Source organism: Ovis aries, chromosome 3 (assembly GCF_016772045.2).
Source record: "Ovis aries strain OAR_USU_Benz2616 breed Rambouillet chromosome 3, ARS-UI_Ramb_v3.0, whole genome shotgun sequence".
Lineage (NCBI taxonomy): Eukaryota > Metazoa > Chordata > Mammalia > Artiodactyla > Bovidae > Ovis > Ovis aries.
In genome coordinates, this window is record NC_056056.1 from 39,346,292 (window position 1) to 39,362,115 (window position 15,824).

The 15,824-nt window shown below is 41.7% G+C and overlaps 1 protein-coding gene across 1 annotated transcript in view; it reads right to left on the reverse strand.

The window, feature by feature from the left end:
• Positions 1 to 15,824, reverse strand: part of ANTXR1 (ANTXR cell adhesion molecule 1) — a 264,134-nt gene that overhangs the window by 235,665 nt on the left and 12,645 nt on the right. Inside the window, exon 2 of the mRNA XM_015094293.3 lies at positions 1,792 to 1,863. Within this exon, the coding sequence (XP_014949779.2) occupies positions 1,792 to 1,863 (72 nt within the window). The remainder of the gene's footprint in view (positions 1 to 1,791; positions 1,864 to 15,824) is intronic.

Sequence of the window (15,824 nt, forward strand, 5' to 3'; positions counted from 1 at the left end):
GCAAAGTGTCTGGAGGTGCTGAAGGAACTGGGGAAGAGAAGTGTGGAGTGACCACTCTAAGTCAGGTGCTGGGTTTGTTGCTTTGAGCACATTTTCTCTTATAATTTTCACATGTAGACTGAGGTTCAACCAAGGTGAGTCACTTGCTTTGGTTGCCCAGTGGAGCTTGGATGCAACTCCACATCTGTCTAACTTCAAATCTTTTTTCAGGAGACTCCTTTGCTTTAGAGGAAACAGAAAATCATCAGAGCAAATAGAAACATAGCTGCTGCTGCTGCTGCTGCTGCTGCTGCTGCTGCTGCTGCATCACTTCAGTCATGTCCAACTCTGTGTGACCCCATAGATGGCAGCCTACCAGGCTCCCCCATCCCTGGGATTCTCTAGGGAAGAATACTGGAGTGGGTTGCCATTTCCTTCTCCAATGCATGAAAGTTAAAAGTCAAAGTGAAGTCTCTCAGTCGTATCCGACTCTTAGTGACCCCATGGACTACAGCCCACCAGGCTCCTCCGTCCATGGGATTCTCCAGGCAAGAGTACTGGAGTGGGGTGCCATTGCCTTCTCCATGAAACATAGCAGATACTCCCAAGTGTCTGGAGGTAGATTTGTCTAATATCACTCCTGGATGAGAGTGTAGGAAGGGACATTATGGGTCAACGACAAAAGGAAACTGGAACTGTCCAACTATTGGGTTTGTATTTGCCTCAAAAGGCAGAAGTTTCTCCTCCCAGCTTCTGTCTTCTCCATTCATCTGGGCTTATACGCTACTTGCTCTAGTTTCCAATTTTTGGCATCACAGAGAGGACACCCCTTAACCTGCTCCCTCTGGTCAGGCAGATGGGTACATGTGGAGACCAGCAGGTGAATTTGCAGGGAACACATTTATCAGTACCCTGGTCTCAGAGGACAACTTGTCTCCTGAGTTAAAAGAAAAAATCTTATTCACAGAAGATGTATATGGCTACTCACATTGGCTGGAAGACTCAACAGAGGCCGCCAAGCAGAAGTGGAGTTGCTTTCAAATTTACAACACCCAGAACAACTTTTATAAAAGACCTGGACAACTGGTTTAAATTCTAGCATACAGGTGAACGCTATCACAGTTGGGTTGTTTGGCAGCTGCACCCAAAGAGGGTAAAATGACCTCCTTTCTTTTACTAGTGGAGTCTACATTTACTGGACTGCTAAGACCCCTGCAACGTTTATAATGCCGATGTTCAAAATTTCATTGTCCTCTCTTGGACATATGGTTAAGAATGCTCAGAGCATTCTATCCCATTGGGCACATAGTCAGGCTGAACAAGCATGGTGCTTTGCCCAAGACTGAGGAGAGCGCGCAGGGTATGAAACTTTCAATGCTAAAACCAAGGAGGTTCTGGGCAAACTGGGATGAATTGGTCACTTTACACTCCATAAGGTGTAAGGTGACCTTACACCATGCACATGGGTCCAGCTAGAATGAGCCAATTTCTTCAGCATAATGCACTGTGAAAGAAAATGTTAATGATCCTTCTAGAAGGATATTATTTGACAAGAGAGGAAGAAAGTTAAAATGTTGATCTTATAACCAAATTGGGTTCCTCTTGAAAATACATAGTCAAGTTATTCTATTTAAAAACAAAACAAAAAGAAACAAAATAGTCTAACATGTGGCAAAGATGAAAACAAAGGCAAGTCTCTCTTCCAAGGTCTAAGATTCTACCTTTGTCAAAAAGCACCCCCAAGCTAGTCAGTAATTAGAATAGCAAACATAGGCTGGGTTTACTTATGGCCGAGAACTACATATTTCTCACCTGATGAATTTATGAGCCAACTGTTCCACAAAGTAGTAGATTTCATTCCAGTGGTGCAGCACACTTCCTGACCTAGGGAAATAAAGCAGATGTGATTTAATCAGGTGTTCATTTGTCTTTACCTTGTGTCATATATTATATTCTTTTAAAGTTGATCTATCCTTTAACAGGGCTCACCATCTGAAACTTCCATAATTTCGGAAATTACCTGAAAGGATGCTTAGACTTAATTTTAGAATTCTGAGAAACTTTGGTAAAGAATTCTCTTCACTCCACCTCTAATTCCTTACCACCCCTACTTTATACACTCATATGTCAAAAAATTCCTGGGCCCAGCCAGATTCACAGGTTAGTTTCACAGCTTTAGGGAAGTTATTTTTGTGCAATTTATTGCTCTGGTTAGAGAAGAAATAGTATTCCAATTCATTCAAATGAAATTGGCACAAACTATATGCCCAAATAGACAAAGAAAAACAAATCCACTCCTCAAAAGAGTCAAAATTCATTGGTAAATACTGATTCAAAGTCTCTAAAAAAAAAAATCAGCAAAACAAATCCAGTAGGAATTCAAAAGAATGCTAATTAGTTAATTGGTGATTTTTTTTCAGTAAGATATTGATAGTTCAAATTTTAAGGATCCAGTACTTTGACCACCTCATGCAAAGAGTTGACTCATAGGAAAAGACTCTGACGCTGGCAGGGATTGGGGGCAGGAGGAAAAGGGGACGACGGAGGATAAGATGGCTGGATGGCATCACTGACTGGATGGACATGAGTTTGAGTCAACTCGGGGAGTTGGTGATGGACAGGGAGGCCTGGCGTGCTGCGATTCATGGGGCCGCAGAGTCGGACACAACTGAGCGACTGAACAGAACTGAACTGAATGTAACTAGTCATACTAATACTTAAAAGAAGAAAAATGATACAGCCTTTCGTCATTAAAAAGGGATCCTTCTACTGAAAAAAGAGGGAAGCTTTCTCTAAGACATATGGAATCACAGCACTTCAGATTTGGAAATGGGCTTATTTCCCACAGTTGACTTCTGTTTCACTGATACCACTTACTACTGCTTCAGTTCAGCTTATAAGTATTTTTCATAGTGCTCACACTCAATCTGTTGCACTGACTTCATAGTGACTTTTTCTATTTTAACGTACTCTTCTGTAGACGCAATGTTCTTTTCCTTTTATTAAGGATCTGTTTCAGCTGAGCTCTGCATTTCTGCCCATCATAATTGTTGAGGTTAGTTTGCTTTTTTGACTCTGACATTTTGTACTGAAAACTTTTTCCACTGGTTTCAGATAGCCCTTATTTTTATGTGCTCATCTACCTTAATTTTAACTTCTAGAAAGTTATTGTTATTTTTGTTTCAGACTATTTTCTAGATCTTTAAGATGAATCTGTGCAAAGTAAATTTTATGCCTTTTTTTCTGTGATTCAATATGTCTAGGAATTCTCATTTTGGTTACTTGTATTCCACCTTTATGAGTAAAGTCTATTTTTTCCTGCCCCACATCCAGTAATGATATGTCTGTTTGATCTGAACAGAAGTGATACAATACGTTATGGTCAAACACTGCAAGATTACATTATCATAAGGATATGGAAGTTCTCCAAGTTAATCTATAACTTTAATTCTAGGAAAAATTCTGAAAAAATGTTTTGTGAAACTCAAAAACTGACTTCAAAAATGAAATGAAGATTAAAGTTATAAAAGTAATCAAGGTAATAATGAAAAAGAACAAAGTTGGAAAGCCTGCCCTATCAAATATAGCAACCCCATACACATATGTAACAGTAGACCCAATGGAGTAAAATGGAAAACTACATCCACACCTCAATGTATGTAAGGTCTTGCTATAATACATAGTGAAGGAGGTGATTCAAACTGTGGAGGGAGAATAAACCCTTCCATGTCATTGCTGTGATAATGGATTTCTAATTGGAAACAACCAATCAGATCACTATCTCATACCAAATGTAACCCTAGGTGTATTAAAACCTAATAGGAAAAACAAAACTTTCAATTCTTTGGGTGAATTATAGAAGATTTTTATGTCATCGGGGTAGTGAAGAGTTCCTTCAACCAAATACAAAAAGTAGGAATTGTTCTTTACAAAAAGAATTATTATGACTATTATAAGTGTCTAAAATTCTGGATGACAAAAGCAAAGACTGAGAGAAGATGTTTGCCACAAAAATAAATGGCAAAAGATTAGTGTCCAGTATATGTAAATAATTGGTACAAGTAAATGTTAACATGGCAAACAATACAGAAATAGACAAAGGATCAGAACAGGCAATCCCTTGAAAGATGGTAAATCAGCATTTGAAAGAATATTCAACTCCTCCTCGAATAAATCCAGAAATGCTTTGTTTGGGGAAAAGCAAGTAGTTTTGAGGGGCAGCAGCATAAAGCCTACAGGGTCGAGAAGTGGGGAGTTGGGGAGATGCAGAAGGGGTAAATAAACCTTTTCCAGTAAAACTTTCTATTCCAGCTTCTCAGCCTTTATACATTCCCCTCCGCTTGAGACACACAATGTCCACACTGGCAAACTCCTACTCATCTGTGAGACCCAGCTTGATCTCTGCCTGCTGCCTTCGACCAACACAGATGGGGCTCACTGCTCCTGCCCCAGGATCTCAGGGCACTGTGTCCATCTCTCAGTCATCATCCTCTGATACTGGGTTGCCACCACTTTTTCTCTTCAAGCTTCCATTGTGAGAATGTGAAGGATATTTGCCTCCCCAGCATCTACCTATCGGTTGGATGGAAGGAAGGAAGAAGAGCGTGGGGAGACGTCTCTATTGCTCATGGAGGCCTCCTGATCTTTTGCCAGCTGGTCCTGGCTTCTGGCCGTGTTTGGATGAGTGTCTCAGGCCTGAGACTCAGATAGCTCCAGCCAATTCCTGTGACCCTGTGTGATCCCAAGGAGCCTTCCCAGAGGGGACAATGATTCTAGAGTACAGGTCCTCAATGAATGGGCCTATCTAATCAATGGTATATCTCTGAGTTTAATGCAACTGGGAGTCTCCCAGTAGAAGAGTATATCCCAGCCCTAAACTTTTAAAGCTTTGGAACGTTTTTCATTAGAACCCCAGCCATCCTCTTGGACATGTTTCAGTTGTATATTTAAAATCTCAAAGACTGGTTCTGATTCCCTTTCTTCAGCCAAAGCGTAGATGCTCTGGTCCTGGGGGTCTTAGTGAGGGCCTGGCAGATCTGGCTCAGTGCTGTGTGTGTGCTTCAGAAGAGCCACCACGTGACTATTAACCACAGTCTACTTAATTCTACAACTCTTTTCCACTAGAATCAAGAGATCTCCTTGAGCACTGGTCATCTGTGCCCGCTTCTGAAATGCAATACTGCGTTTTGCGATGCTGTGTTATGACCCAGACAAGTATCATCTAAAATTTTGGTCACTGAGGAGTAGGGTAAGATACCTAATGACTAGAGAGGAATCCCCACATTTCCGCCATCCCATGATTGATTTTCTCATCAGTAGAGAAGTCCTATAGTGAGGGAATTAAACTGGGAAGGGAGGTAGAGTTGAAGTAGGGACTTGAACTAGAGTTGGGGGGCCTATTCTTGGCTGACTACTAAAGAAGCAGGGGTCTCAAGTAAATCCTTTTTGTGTTAGCAGTTTTTTGTCCTCAATAATTGAGCACAAATCATTTGCATTCTTTTGCTTATTACAAATGGCGCTAGTGGTAAAGAACCTGCCTGCCAATACAGGAGACACAAGAGACACGGGTTGGATCCCTGGGTTAGGAAGATTCCCTGGAGGAGGGTATGGCAACCCATTTCAGTATTCCTGCTTGGAGAATCCCATGGACAGAGAAGCCTGGTGGGCTACAGTCCATAGGGTCACAAAGAGTCAGACGTAACTGAAGTGACAGCACATATATACACACTTATTACAAAGGATCTCCCACTGTTAATTCACACTTTCTTTTGTCTTAAAATATTTCATTGGCACTATTCCTCTATCTGATTGACATGTAAAATTTAGAAAATGTTGGTACTCATCTTTGATTTCTAGATGTTAGATATAAGGAAAGATCCAAGAAATATTCTGGAGTGTTGAGAAAATTCTAAATCCATCTGGAACACTTTCTTGCCAATGGGCAGGTGCTGTATTTTCTCAAGAAGAAAATAAGATAAAACAAGAGGTAAGGGGATATTGACAGGCTTGCTTCTCCCGTCCCAACTCTACTAATAACTGTCCTGTTACTGTCGAAGTTTGTTGTTTCATATGTACTCATGATCCTTCTTTACACAATTATATAAGCCTTGACCAAAATATATCCCCTTTGGGACACCCTTGAGATGTGCATAGCCTATTCCCTCCAGCACTGAGGGTAAACATGACATTCAAAGATTCTGCGAACAACACTGACTTTGTCTTCTCTTTTGTTACATGGGACCCCAAGGGGCCTCAGCTACTAAAGTGGCATAGGAATATAGGATTACATAAGTCTGCACCTTGGAATCCTTCTAGTCCTCAGGACTGACCCTTCTTAACCCACATATGCATGCTCTGTGCTCCCCAAGATCAAATAACCACTTAGAGAAGGAAATAGTCCCATGGCAGCTCCTTATGGTTTTAACATGGAGGTGAGCTTGTTGGGCATGCAGCTCATTTCTCTTTAACCAAAATCCCCAGGAGGAAGGGGCTTCCCTGCCTGGTGCCATGGTCCTTTCCCCTGCCGCATCACCACCCACTGCCTACAAATAGACTGCTAACGCTGAACTCTTAACTACTTCATCCATGGAGGATCTTGAAACTACCCCCTTGAACCAGACTCCTGCCCTTCTCTCATGGGGACAGATACAATGGGTTTTTTATTCTGTTTGGACTTTCTGTTAAAACATGCGTGTCTCTCCTGTACTTTGCCGTGTGAACTGATTTTCTGGTTTGGAATCTAAACTAGTAGATACTCCCAGGGTAATCAGCCCAAGATGGTGTGTCCATGTTCCAACATGGCTTCTTTTCAAGCCTGAGGACCCAAGTGGACTTCTGGTCACAGCCAGGAGAAGTAAGGTGTTGGTTGGGGCAGCTTCTCTCCGCCCTACAATGTGTTAAATATCTCATTTATCATGCCAGACTGTTCAAGAATTACTGATCTTAACATCCCAGCTATAGGAGCCCTGATGTTCTCTTCAATAATGGCTCATCTAGCCATTGTTACCAAAGCCCCAGGGTAGAAACAAAAAGTCCTGCCTCAGTCAGTTCAGTCACTCAGTCGTGTCCGACTCCTTGTAACCCCATGGACTGCAGCATGCCAGGCCTCCCTGTCCATCACCAACTCCCGGAGTTAACCCAAACTCATGTCCATTGAGTCAGTGATGCCATCCAACGATCTCATCCCCTGACATCCCTTCTCTTCCTGTCTTCAATCTTTCCCAGCATCAGGGTCTTTTTAAATGAGTCAGTTCTTCACATCAGGTGGCCAAAGTATTGGAGTTTCAGCTTCAGCATCAGTCCTTCCAATGAATATTCAGGACTGACTTCCTTTAGGATTGACTGGTTTGATCTTGCAGTCCAAGGGACTCTCAAGAGTCTTCTCCAACACCACAAGTTCAAAAGCATCAATTCTTCAGCACTCAGCTTTCTTTATAATCCAACTCTCACATCCATACATGACTACCAGAAAAACCATAGCCTTGACTAGACGGATCTTTGTTGGTAAAGTAATGTCTCTGCTTTTTAATATGCTGTCTAGATAGGCCATAACTTTTCTTCCAAGGAGCAAGCGTCTTTTAATTTCATGGCTGTACTCACCATCTGCACTGATTTTGGAGCCTCCCCCCACCAAATAAATAAATACATAAAGTTTGTCACTCTCTCCATTTCTTCCCCATCTATTTGCCATGAAGTGATGGGACCAGATGCCATGATCTTAGTTTTCTGAATGTTGAGTTTGAAACCAACTTTTTCACTCTCCTTTCACTTCATCAAGAGGCTCTTTAAGGTTCCACTGAACTCTGTTGTGGATTGTTTTGTTTTTAGAATTGTTTTTAACAAACAATTGCTGACAAACTATAGTCAAAGAGTTGAAATATCCATGCTTTATCCAAGTCAGTGGATGTGAAATGTCCCAGATATTTGCCTCAATTAAATACTAACTCATGCAATTCTAGCCCCTGAAGATTTCCGTGGGCCAACTGGGTATCGAGATGCTGTAGAGAATTCAGGTCCCTTCTTAGGAGCTCATGCTTTGGCTCCACAAATATATATCTCAACAAAATTTGGAATTCAAGTAGCCTCCCAGGGAATTCTGCTTGAACACAGTCCTACAGAGTTCAGTGCTTGAAGATTCACTTACTATATCTGGATCCACTCAAAATCAGTCACCTCCTCTTCACACCACTTTCTGCTTCGCTTTCAGGAGGGTTCCCCAGACCACAAGGAGGCAAAGCCACTGGTCCCTTGAGAAGGTAACTGCTGGGAGCAGCTCCAGGGCTCCTTACTTATGTTTGTTTTTCTAGGCCCTCTCCAAGGTTTGGAGCCTGATAAGAAAGTTAATACATCTTGTGTATTCACTGTGTGTTCGCAGAGAGGGGTTAGCATGGAACTTGACCTGGCCCTCAGATTACTGCTCAGTTACTTTCAAGGATCTCATATGCAAAGAGTAAGAGCAAAAGAAGAACCCTGGGTGTCATTCTGATTTGTTTCTGAAACACATTCTTTTGTGTTTATGGGAGTTTCCAAACCTCCCTGTGGTTGAGCGCCTTTAAAAACACAAGCTCTTTCCATTAGCCACAGATAAAACCAGTCAGAAAGAATCAAGTGGACCAAATTGAGTTTAAATTGTCCTCTCCTTGGCATAAGGGTCAGAGTGAAATGAAAGGGAAATAAAGAGAGCTCACAGTTGGAAACATCACCCAGGAGTGTTTTAGTCCTGGAAGAGCAGAGTCCCAGTAAGGATGGAAATTATAAAACTGTCAGGTCCTGCTTTTCTTCAGCCCCACCCAGCTGAAGTCATTCATGTCCTCAGTGACCCACCAGGTCCCCAGCTAATCCTGCAAGGCTAGGGCAGCCTCCGGCGCCACTGAGCAGAACAGGCAATTAAGTCTGGCCCCACATTCACTTGTATCCCCCCCTCTCACCCCCTACCCCACTCCACTTCTTCCCTGGCCCTTCTTCCTCCTAGCCTCCCTGCACCCTAATTGGCTGGAGCCCAGAGCTTCAGCTCTTGTCCTCTTCTGGTTGGCTAGAGTCATGAACCAGCCTCCCTCTTGCTCTAAAAGCTGATAGCAACTCTTACCCTCCTCCAATGTCTTCAGTGCAGACCCAAATCAAGCCACTGAACACTGTACCCACCCTGCTCCTATCTGTGTCTGGCAGCCCCAGCCCCACTGTACTGACTTGTAAGGAATTTCCTTGTTAGTCCACCTCACTGAAGGCTATGACAGCAATGACTTTTATGCTGTGGAATGCAACCTATTAGTGATTTGGGAAATCAGTTTGGTGGGATGTTGCCAACAGTTAATAAAAATGAAATAGAATAGAAATATCAGAATATATTGCATACCATGACAGAAAGTCATGTTGTGTGAAACTTTCAGTCAACTATGCGTAGGTATATAATGTACAAGTACTGTGTCAAGATGTAAACTAAACTGTGTTTTTCTTGTGAATGCTCAGGAAGATACTAGACCAAAATATGCAATCCTTTCACCTCCACTAATTCACCTTTTCCAATACACACACACACACAGAGCAAAAAAAGTCTAAAGATATTTCTGATATCAAGTATTGGTACATTTGGTGCAAATTCAACACAGAATTGTTAAGAGAACAGAAGACTAGTTAGTAGTCTGAAAGCAAGATGTGATAAACAAGCCTGAAAGGCCACCAGTCAAAGCCAGCAATGTGATCTGTGGACGAACACCAGGTGACCATGTTCAAGACAAGGTATGGTACTATGGATGCCAGAAAAGTCAGCCGCCCTTCATGTGCAAGCCACAAGGACACAATGAGCCCCCTTCAAGCACACAGCCATAGGAAGGAGAGAACTGGCGGTGGCTCTGAGTTGTGCCTGACTCTTTGCATCCCCAGAATCATGATCTTTTCCAGTGAGTCGGCTCTTTACATCAAGTGACCAAAGTATTGGAGCTTCAGCTTCAGCATCAGTCCTTCCAGTGAATATTCAGGGTTGATTTCCTTTAGGATTGACTGATTTGTAAGCTAGATAAAAGTAAACTACATTTTAGGGGGTAGTATATGTGAATATAGTATGGGCAAGTTTTTCTATGTGGCATAAAAAATTTTATACTTTTCACTTTCTCTTTTGAGAATCCATTCTTTAACTTTTATATTTTGCTGTACAACCTCATTGATAACATTACTGTGGCATTAACTTTTCTGGGGCCATTACTTGTATTTCTTTTATATTATGTCTTTTTCATATCCTTTATTTACAAAAGTTTTCTATTTTGATGTCCATACTTTCAAGTGATTTTTTTAAAATAAAGATATGTGGGTGGTATATATTTTGGATTTTTCTGTCTGAGGAATTTTTATATGCCTTTGTATTACTTACCTCTGGTTGCATAATTTTAATCTCTGTATTCTTTCTGTTTGAGTTCTGGAAAAAGTTTCTTAAACTGTCTTCTGATGAGCTGAATTTATTTTTGTAATATTCTTTGTGGTGGTCATTTTTTCCAATGAATTTGAATACTCAGAAACAGCATATTTTCTCTCCAAAAGTTTCTTATTTTCAGCTGTTCCTTTCTCATAACAGACTGCTCTTATTAGTTGATGTAATACCATCTCAAAATTTAATGAAAATACTAATGAGACATATTTGTTTAAATGGTTTGGGTGGTCATTGGAAGTTCTTTTATATAATCACTATTAAGTTTTTTTTAAACCTTAATTCACTTTTTGAGTAACTTCTTAAAGAAAATTATCCTCATTCCCCCTTTTAGAAGAATCTGTATGTATTTGAAAATGTCTTTCTGTTTTCATGTAAATGACATCTTGACAGAAGATTTTCGGTCATAACTTTATCCATTAAATTTTTCTAACATTTAATGTTGCAGAACCTTTGTAGGTAACCTGTATCTTTTCCCATTCATAAAATTTTTCTTTTGTTTTTGAAATTAAACATTCTTACCAGGAAATGTTTAAGTACAAATCTCTGTTAATTAATTTTGATTATTACTTGAGTTGAAATCTACATTTTCAGGTTTTTGTTTTTTAGTCAGGGAAGTTCTATCAAATTGTTGAGTGCTTCTTCTGGATTATTCTTTAGCAATGCAAATTATCCGGCATACTGGGTATCTATTTTTGTCATTCATTATTTATCATCTTCTTTCTCATCACCTTTGCGTAACTCACTTCCTATTCAGCCCATGAGAACTTCTCAAACATTCCTCCATCCTTCATTTTCTCATTGTCAGTTCTTTACTGCTTCTCAGGTGGCTTTATGACTTTACATTTTTCCATATTATTTTATATTTCCTTAACTGTTTTAGGTCCCTTTTCTTCTCTTTTCATATTTTATCACCTGTCTAACAAAGTTCTTATGTTATTTAATGTCACTGAAATCATAAAACATATGGTGCTAAAACTGACTTCTTTTGCTGTTGAAAATTCTTTCCATAGACATGTTCTTCCACCTCAGGAATTTTGTTACATCATTTATTTTCAGTTGCTAAAATCTTGTAGGCCCTATTTTCATCTTTCAATGTGGGAAGGTGTAACTGGGTCTCATATTTGCCATATATATGGCAATGTCTTGAACTTGCAAACTTCTCTAACAACTAAATCTGGGGAACAAATATCATATGATGTTGCTTATATATGGATTCTAAAAAATAAAAAAAGGTACAAAAAGAACTTATTTACAAAATAGAGGTAGAGTCATGGATGAAAAAACAAACTTCTTCAGGGATAAGGGAGGGGAGGGATAAATTTGGAGACTGGGATTGACATACACCCTCTTATATATAAAATAGATAATTAATAAGAACTTGCTGTATAGCACAGGGAACTCTACTCAATACTCTGCAATGGCCTACATGGGAAAATAATCTAAAAAAGATGCACACTTTGTTGTACACCTGAAGCTACCACAACATTGCAAATCTACTCCAATGAAAAAAAAATTTTTTTTTTTAGAAAAGAACTCAGTTTGGGGGGAGTTGGCCTTAATAGCCAAAGTAATCTTATGTTACTGTTCCGTCAATTAGGGGAGAGAAGGGAATAGAATAATTCTTCATCATTTTTCACAGAGGAATCTCATCCTTGCAAGGTTTGTGTGTTTGTTTTGGACAGGGCCACATCAGTTCCAGCTTGCCATATGTTGGGCTTTTGGACCTGATATCTACCCCAAGTTCACACTGCTGTACCTGACCTCATTCCTGATCCCTACTGCATCCACGTAATCAAAGACAGGACTGCCATTTCCCTGGAGGCCCAGGATATGTGGGGAGGACTCAGCAATGCTGGAGGGAGTCACTGTCACGAAGATGCCTGGTGTTCGTGCGCTCTCTCTTTTGTGGCTTCGTCTCCCCTCGACTGTCCTGCACAGATGCCTCTGGGTGATACTGATGCCCCAGGGTAGCAGGGCTCCATGGAGGTGGCTTCTGTTCCTCTGATGTCGCACTCTTTCCCTCAGACTCACTTCCAGATTTGGGATTGTTCTTGAGGCTCCTCCAGAACCCTCCTCTACATGTTTTTCTAACTTGGCAACAGGGTTGAAAGCAGACCCGGCCGGACCTCCTGCAAACTCAGCTCATCTGCTTTGTTCCTAGTGGAATTTCTTACGAGGGTGCTGGAGGTCAGTGTGGCTGTCCTCCACGCAGGTGGCGGACACACAGGTACAGGACAGGCAGGCGTCATGCATGGACCTGACGCAGCCTTCCCCAGATGCCTCCTGAAGACTTTCTCTTTTGGGGGATGGAACAGTTTTCGATGACGGTCAGGGAGGCAGTGAGAAGCTGTCTGTGTTCAGCTTCTTTTTCAGAAGTCATCAACAAACTTTCTTTCCTTTCTTATCTCAGACTAAGCCCCTGTGTTCATTCAACCTTAATTTCTGCATTTATGATGTCCTGAAGCAACACTTCCAAAAGTCACCAATGCCTTTACCATAGGACCTTTCTCAGTTCTTTCTTGCTGGATATATTTGTAGTATGTATAAATAAAAAAGAGTATGTATTGATGCAGCAAAATGATTTTTGAATGCCTGGTAGGCCCTTTAGAATCTAAAAGATTCGTAATTACAAAGCAACATGCACTAAGTACTTTCTAGGCAGCAGGCATTGTGAGCACTTTACATTCACTGCCATTTAATAATGTGGTGGCTTAGTCCCTCAGTCATGTCTGACTCTTTGACACCCCATGGACTGTAGCCTGCCAGGCTCCTCTGTTCATGGGATTTCCCAGACAAGAATATTGGAATGGGTTGCTATTTCCTTCTCCAGGTGTTCTTCCTGACCCAGAGATCAAACCCGTGTCTCCTGCATTGCAGGTGGATTCGTTACCAACTGAGGCACCAGAGAAGCCAGGGATGGTGGAGCCTGGTGGGCTCCTGTCTATGGGGTTACACAGAGTCGGACAAGACTGAAGTGACTTAGCAGCAGCGCTTAATGAGCACTTCAGCACAACCCTATGTGATAACACTCTTAGGTCCCTTTTCACAGATGAGGAAACCTAGTTCACAGAGAGAATAAGTAACTCACTCAAGGACACACTAGTGAGTGGCAGGGTTGGGATAAGGACCCTAGAGTCCATGCTCTTAGTCCAAACACTACTCTCCTCCAGTCTTTCTGTGTTTAAGCCTGTACTCCTAACACCTGTGCAACACTGCCTCCCCATGGACGGAGGAAGCATACGATCACAATTCCTAGTGTTAGGTTGCTAAGTCAGCGAGAACTGCAGAAGTTCCACAAATTTTTATGGGAATTTGGGAATGGGGATGCCAGGGAAAGGTTAAAATTGGTGTACTTGAGTGGAATCAGAAGTGCCAAACTGGTTGCCCATTTTAATGGAATAAGGTGTATCAGAGGATTCACCTGTTTGGCCTTCAATCCTCTTCTGTTCCTTTGATAGTATCTTTTATGACAGGTTTCCCTGGTGGCTCAGAGGTTAAAGCGTCTGCCTCAAATGCGGGAGACCCGGGTTCCCTGGGTCGGGATGATCCCCTGGAGAAGGAAATGGCAACCCACTCCAGTATTCTTGCCTGGAGAATCCCATGGGCGGAGGAGCCTGGTAGGCTACAGTCCACGGGGTCGCAAAGAGTCAGACACGACTGAGCGACTTCACTCTCTTTCTTTATGACGGTCAATAATCAGGATGACCATAATTTAAAATCCAGACTGAAACACTTTCAAGAGTAAACTAGGAAGCCACTAATAATTATACTGGGACAAGCACAGGCCAGGAATGTACTGGCCCATCCATTTACTTATGGTTAGATTATGGCTGTCCAATGGCATTTTGTATTTCCTTTGACCTTATATAGCTTATTATTGGGACCAGAGTGTAGTTCAATGAGGATATTTCCTTTTTAAAATTTTCTATATAATTTCCATAAACCTGATATTTGCATTATCTTTCATGCTGGCTCAGATGGTAAAGAATCTGCCTGCAATGTGTGAGACTCAGGTTCAATTCCTGGGCTGGGAAGATCCCCTGGAAAAGGGCATGGCAACCCACTCCAGTATTCTTGCCTGGAGAATTTCATAGACAGAGGAGCCTGGTGGGCTACAGTCCATGGAGTCACAAAAAATAGGACACAGCTGAGTGACTAACACAACATTTTATGTAAATAATGATGGTTAAGATTGTGAACATAATCCTTATGCCAAAAGGTGTTGGGGAAGTCCTGTTCTAGGTGGTTCCTACAGGAATGAGCTGTAAATGGTTAAGCAGCAGGGTATGAGGAAAAGAAGATAAAGCCACTGAATGAGACCTCAGGGGACACACACCAAGGGTTATTCTTCTCCATGTCTTGATAACGGACCCCTCTGCTGCTTATTATGTGATATGAGTTGTTATGGGGTTGAGAGACTCTGAACAAAGAACAAACTTAGAATGAAGATGATATGTAAAGAGACGACTGTTCTCAATTTTTCTGTACCACTGTGAGCCCACAGGTAGTGACGGGAAGGGAAGAAGTGCCAGTATCATCACAAAGGTTACAAGGGTATGACCTATACAAAGATGGAAATGGTGATGAGGTCACTAAAGCTAAAGGCAAGAAAGAGCATGGGTTTAGTTTAGGGAACTGCACACCAACAGTTTTGTTGGAAATTGCAAGAGTGCTGGGTGTGGTAAGAGATGAACCTAAGGGCAACACACAGTAATCAGAGCAACAAAGCTCTAGAATCCCTTGCTAAGGAGTTCACATTTTATACTGAAAGAACTCTGGGAGTGTTTAGAGGTTGAAGGGTCGGGGGAGATGATATCAAGATTAAATCTGTTCTAAAAAGATCAGCTTGGTACCAATGTCAAAACTACAGAGTAGTGTGTACATGCTCAGGTGTGTCAACTCTTAGGAACTCCATGGACTGTAATCCGCCAGGCTTCTCTGTCCACAGAATTTTCTAGGCAACGATATTGGAGTGAGTTGACATTTCCTCCTCCAGGGGATCTTCCTGACCCAGGGATCCAATCCATGTCTCCTGCATCTCCTGCATTGGCAGGCGGATTCTTACCACCGAGCCACCTGGGAAGCCCCGGGGGAACGGTTTTAAAAAAAAAAAAAAAAAAATGGAGGTAAAGAGACCAATTTAGAGAACATTTCCATGAACTGAGTGGGAAATGGCCTGAACTAAGGTAATGATAGGGCTTCACTAGTGGCCCAGATGGTAAAGAATCCGCCTGCAATGTGGGAGACCTGGGTTCAATCTCAGGGTTGGTAAGATCCCCTGGAGGAGGGCATGGCAACCGACTCCAGTATTCTTGCCTGAAGAATCCCCATGGATAGAGGAGCCTGATGGGCTACAGTTCATGGGGTTGCAAAGAGTTGGACACGACTGAGCGACAAAGTGCAGCCCAGCAAGGTGATGCCAAAG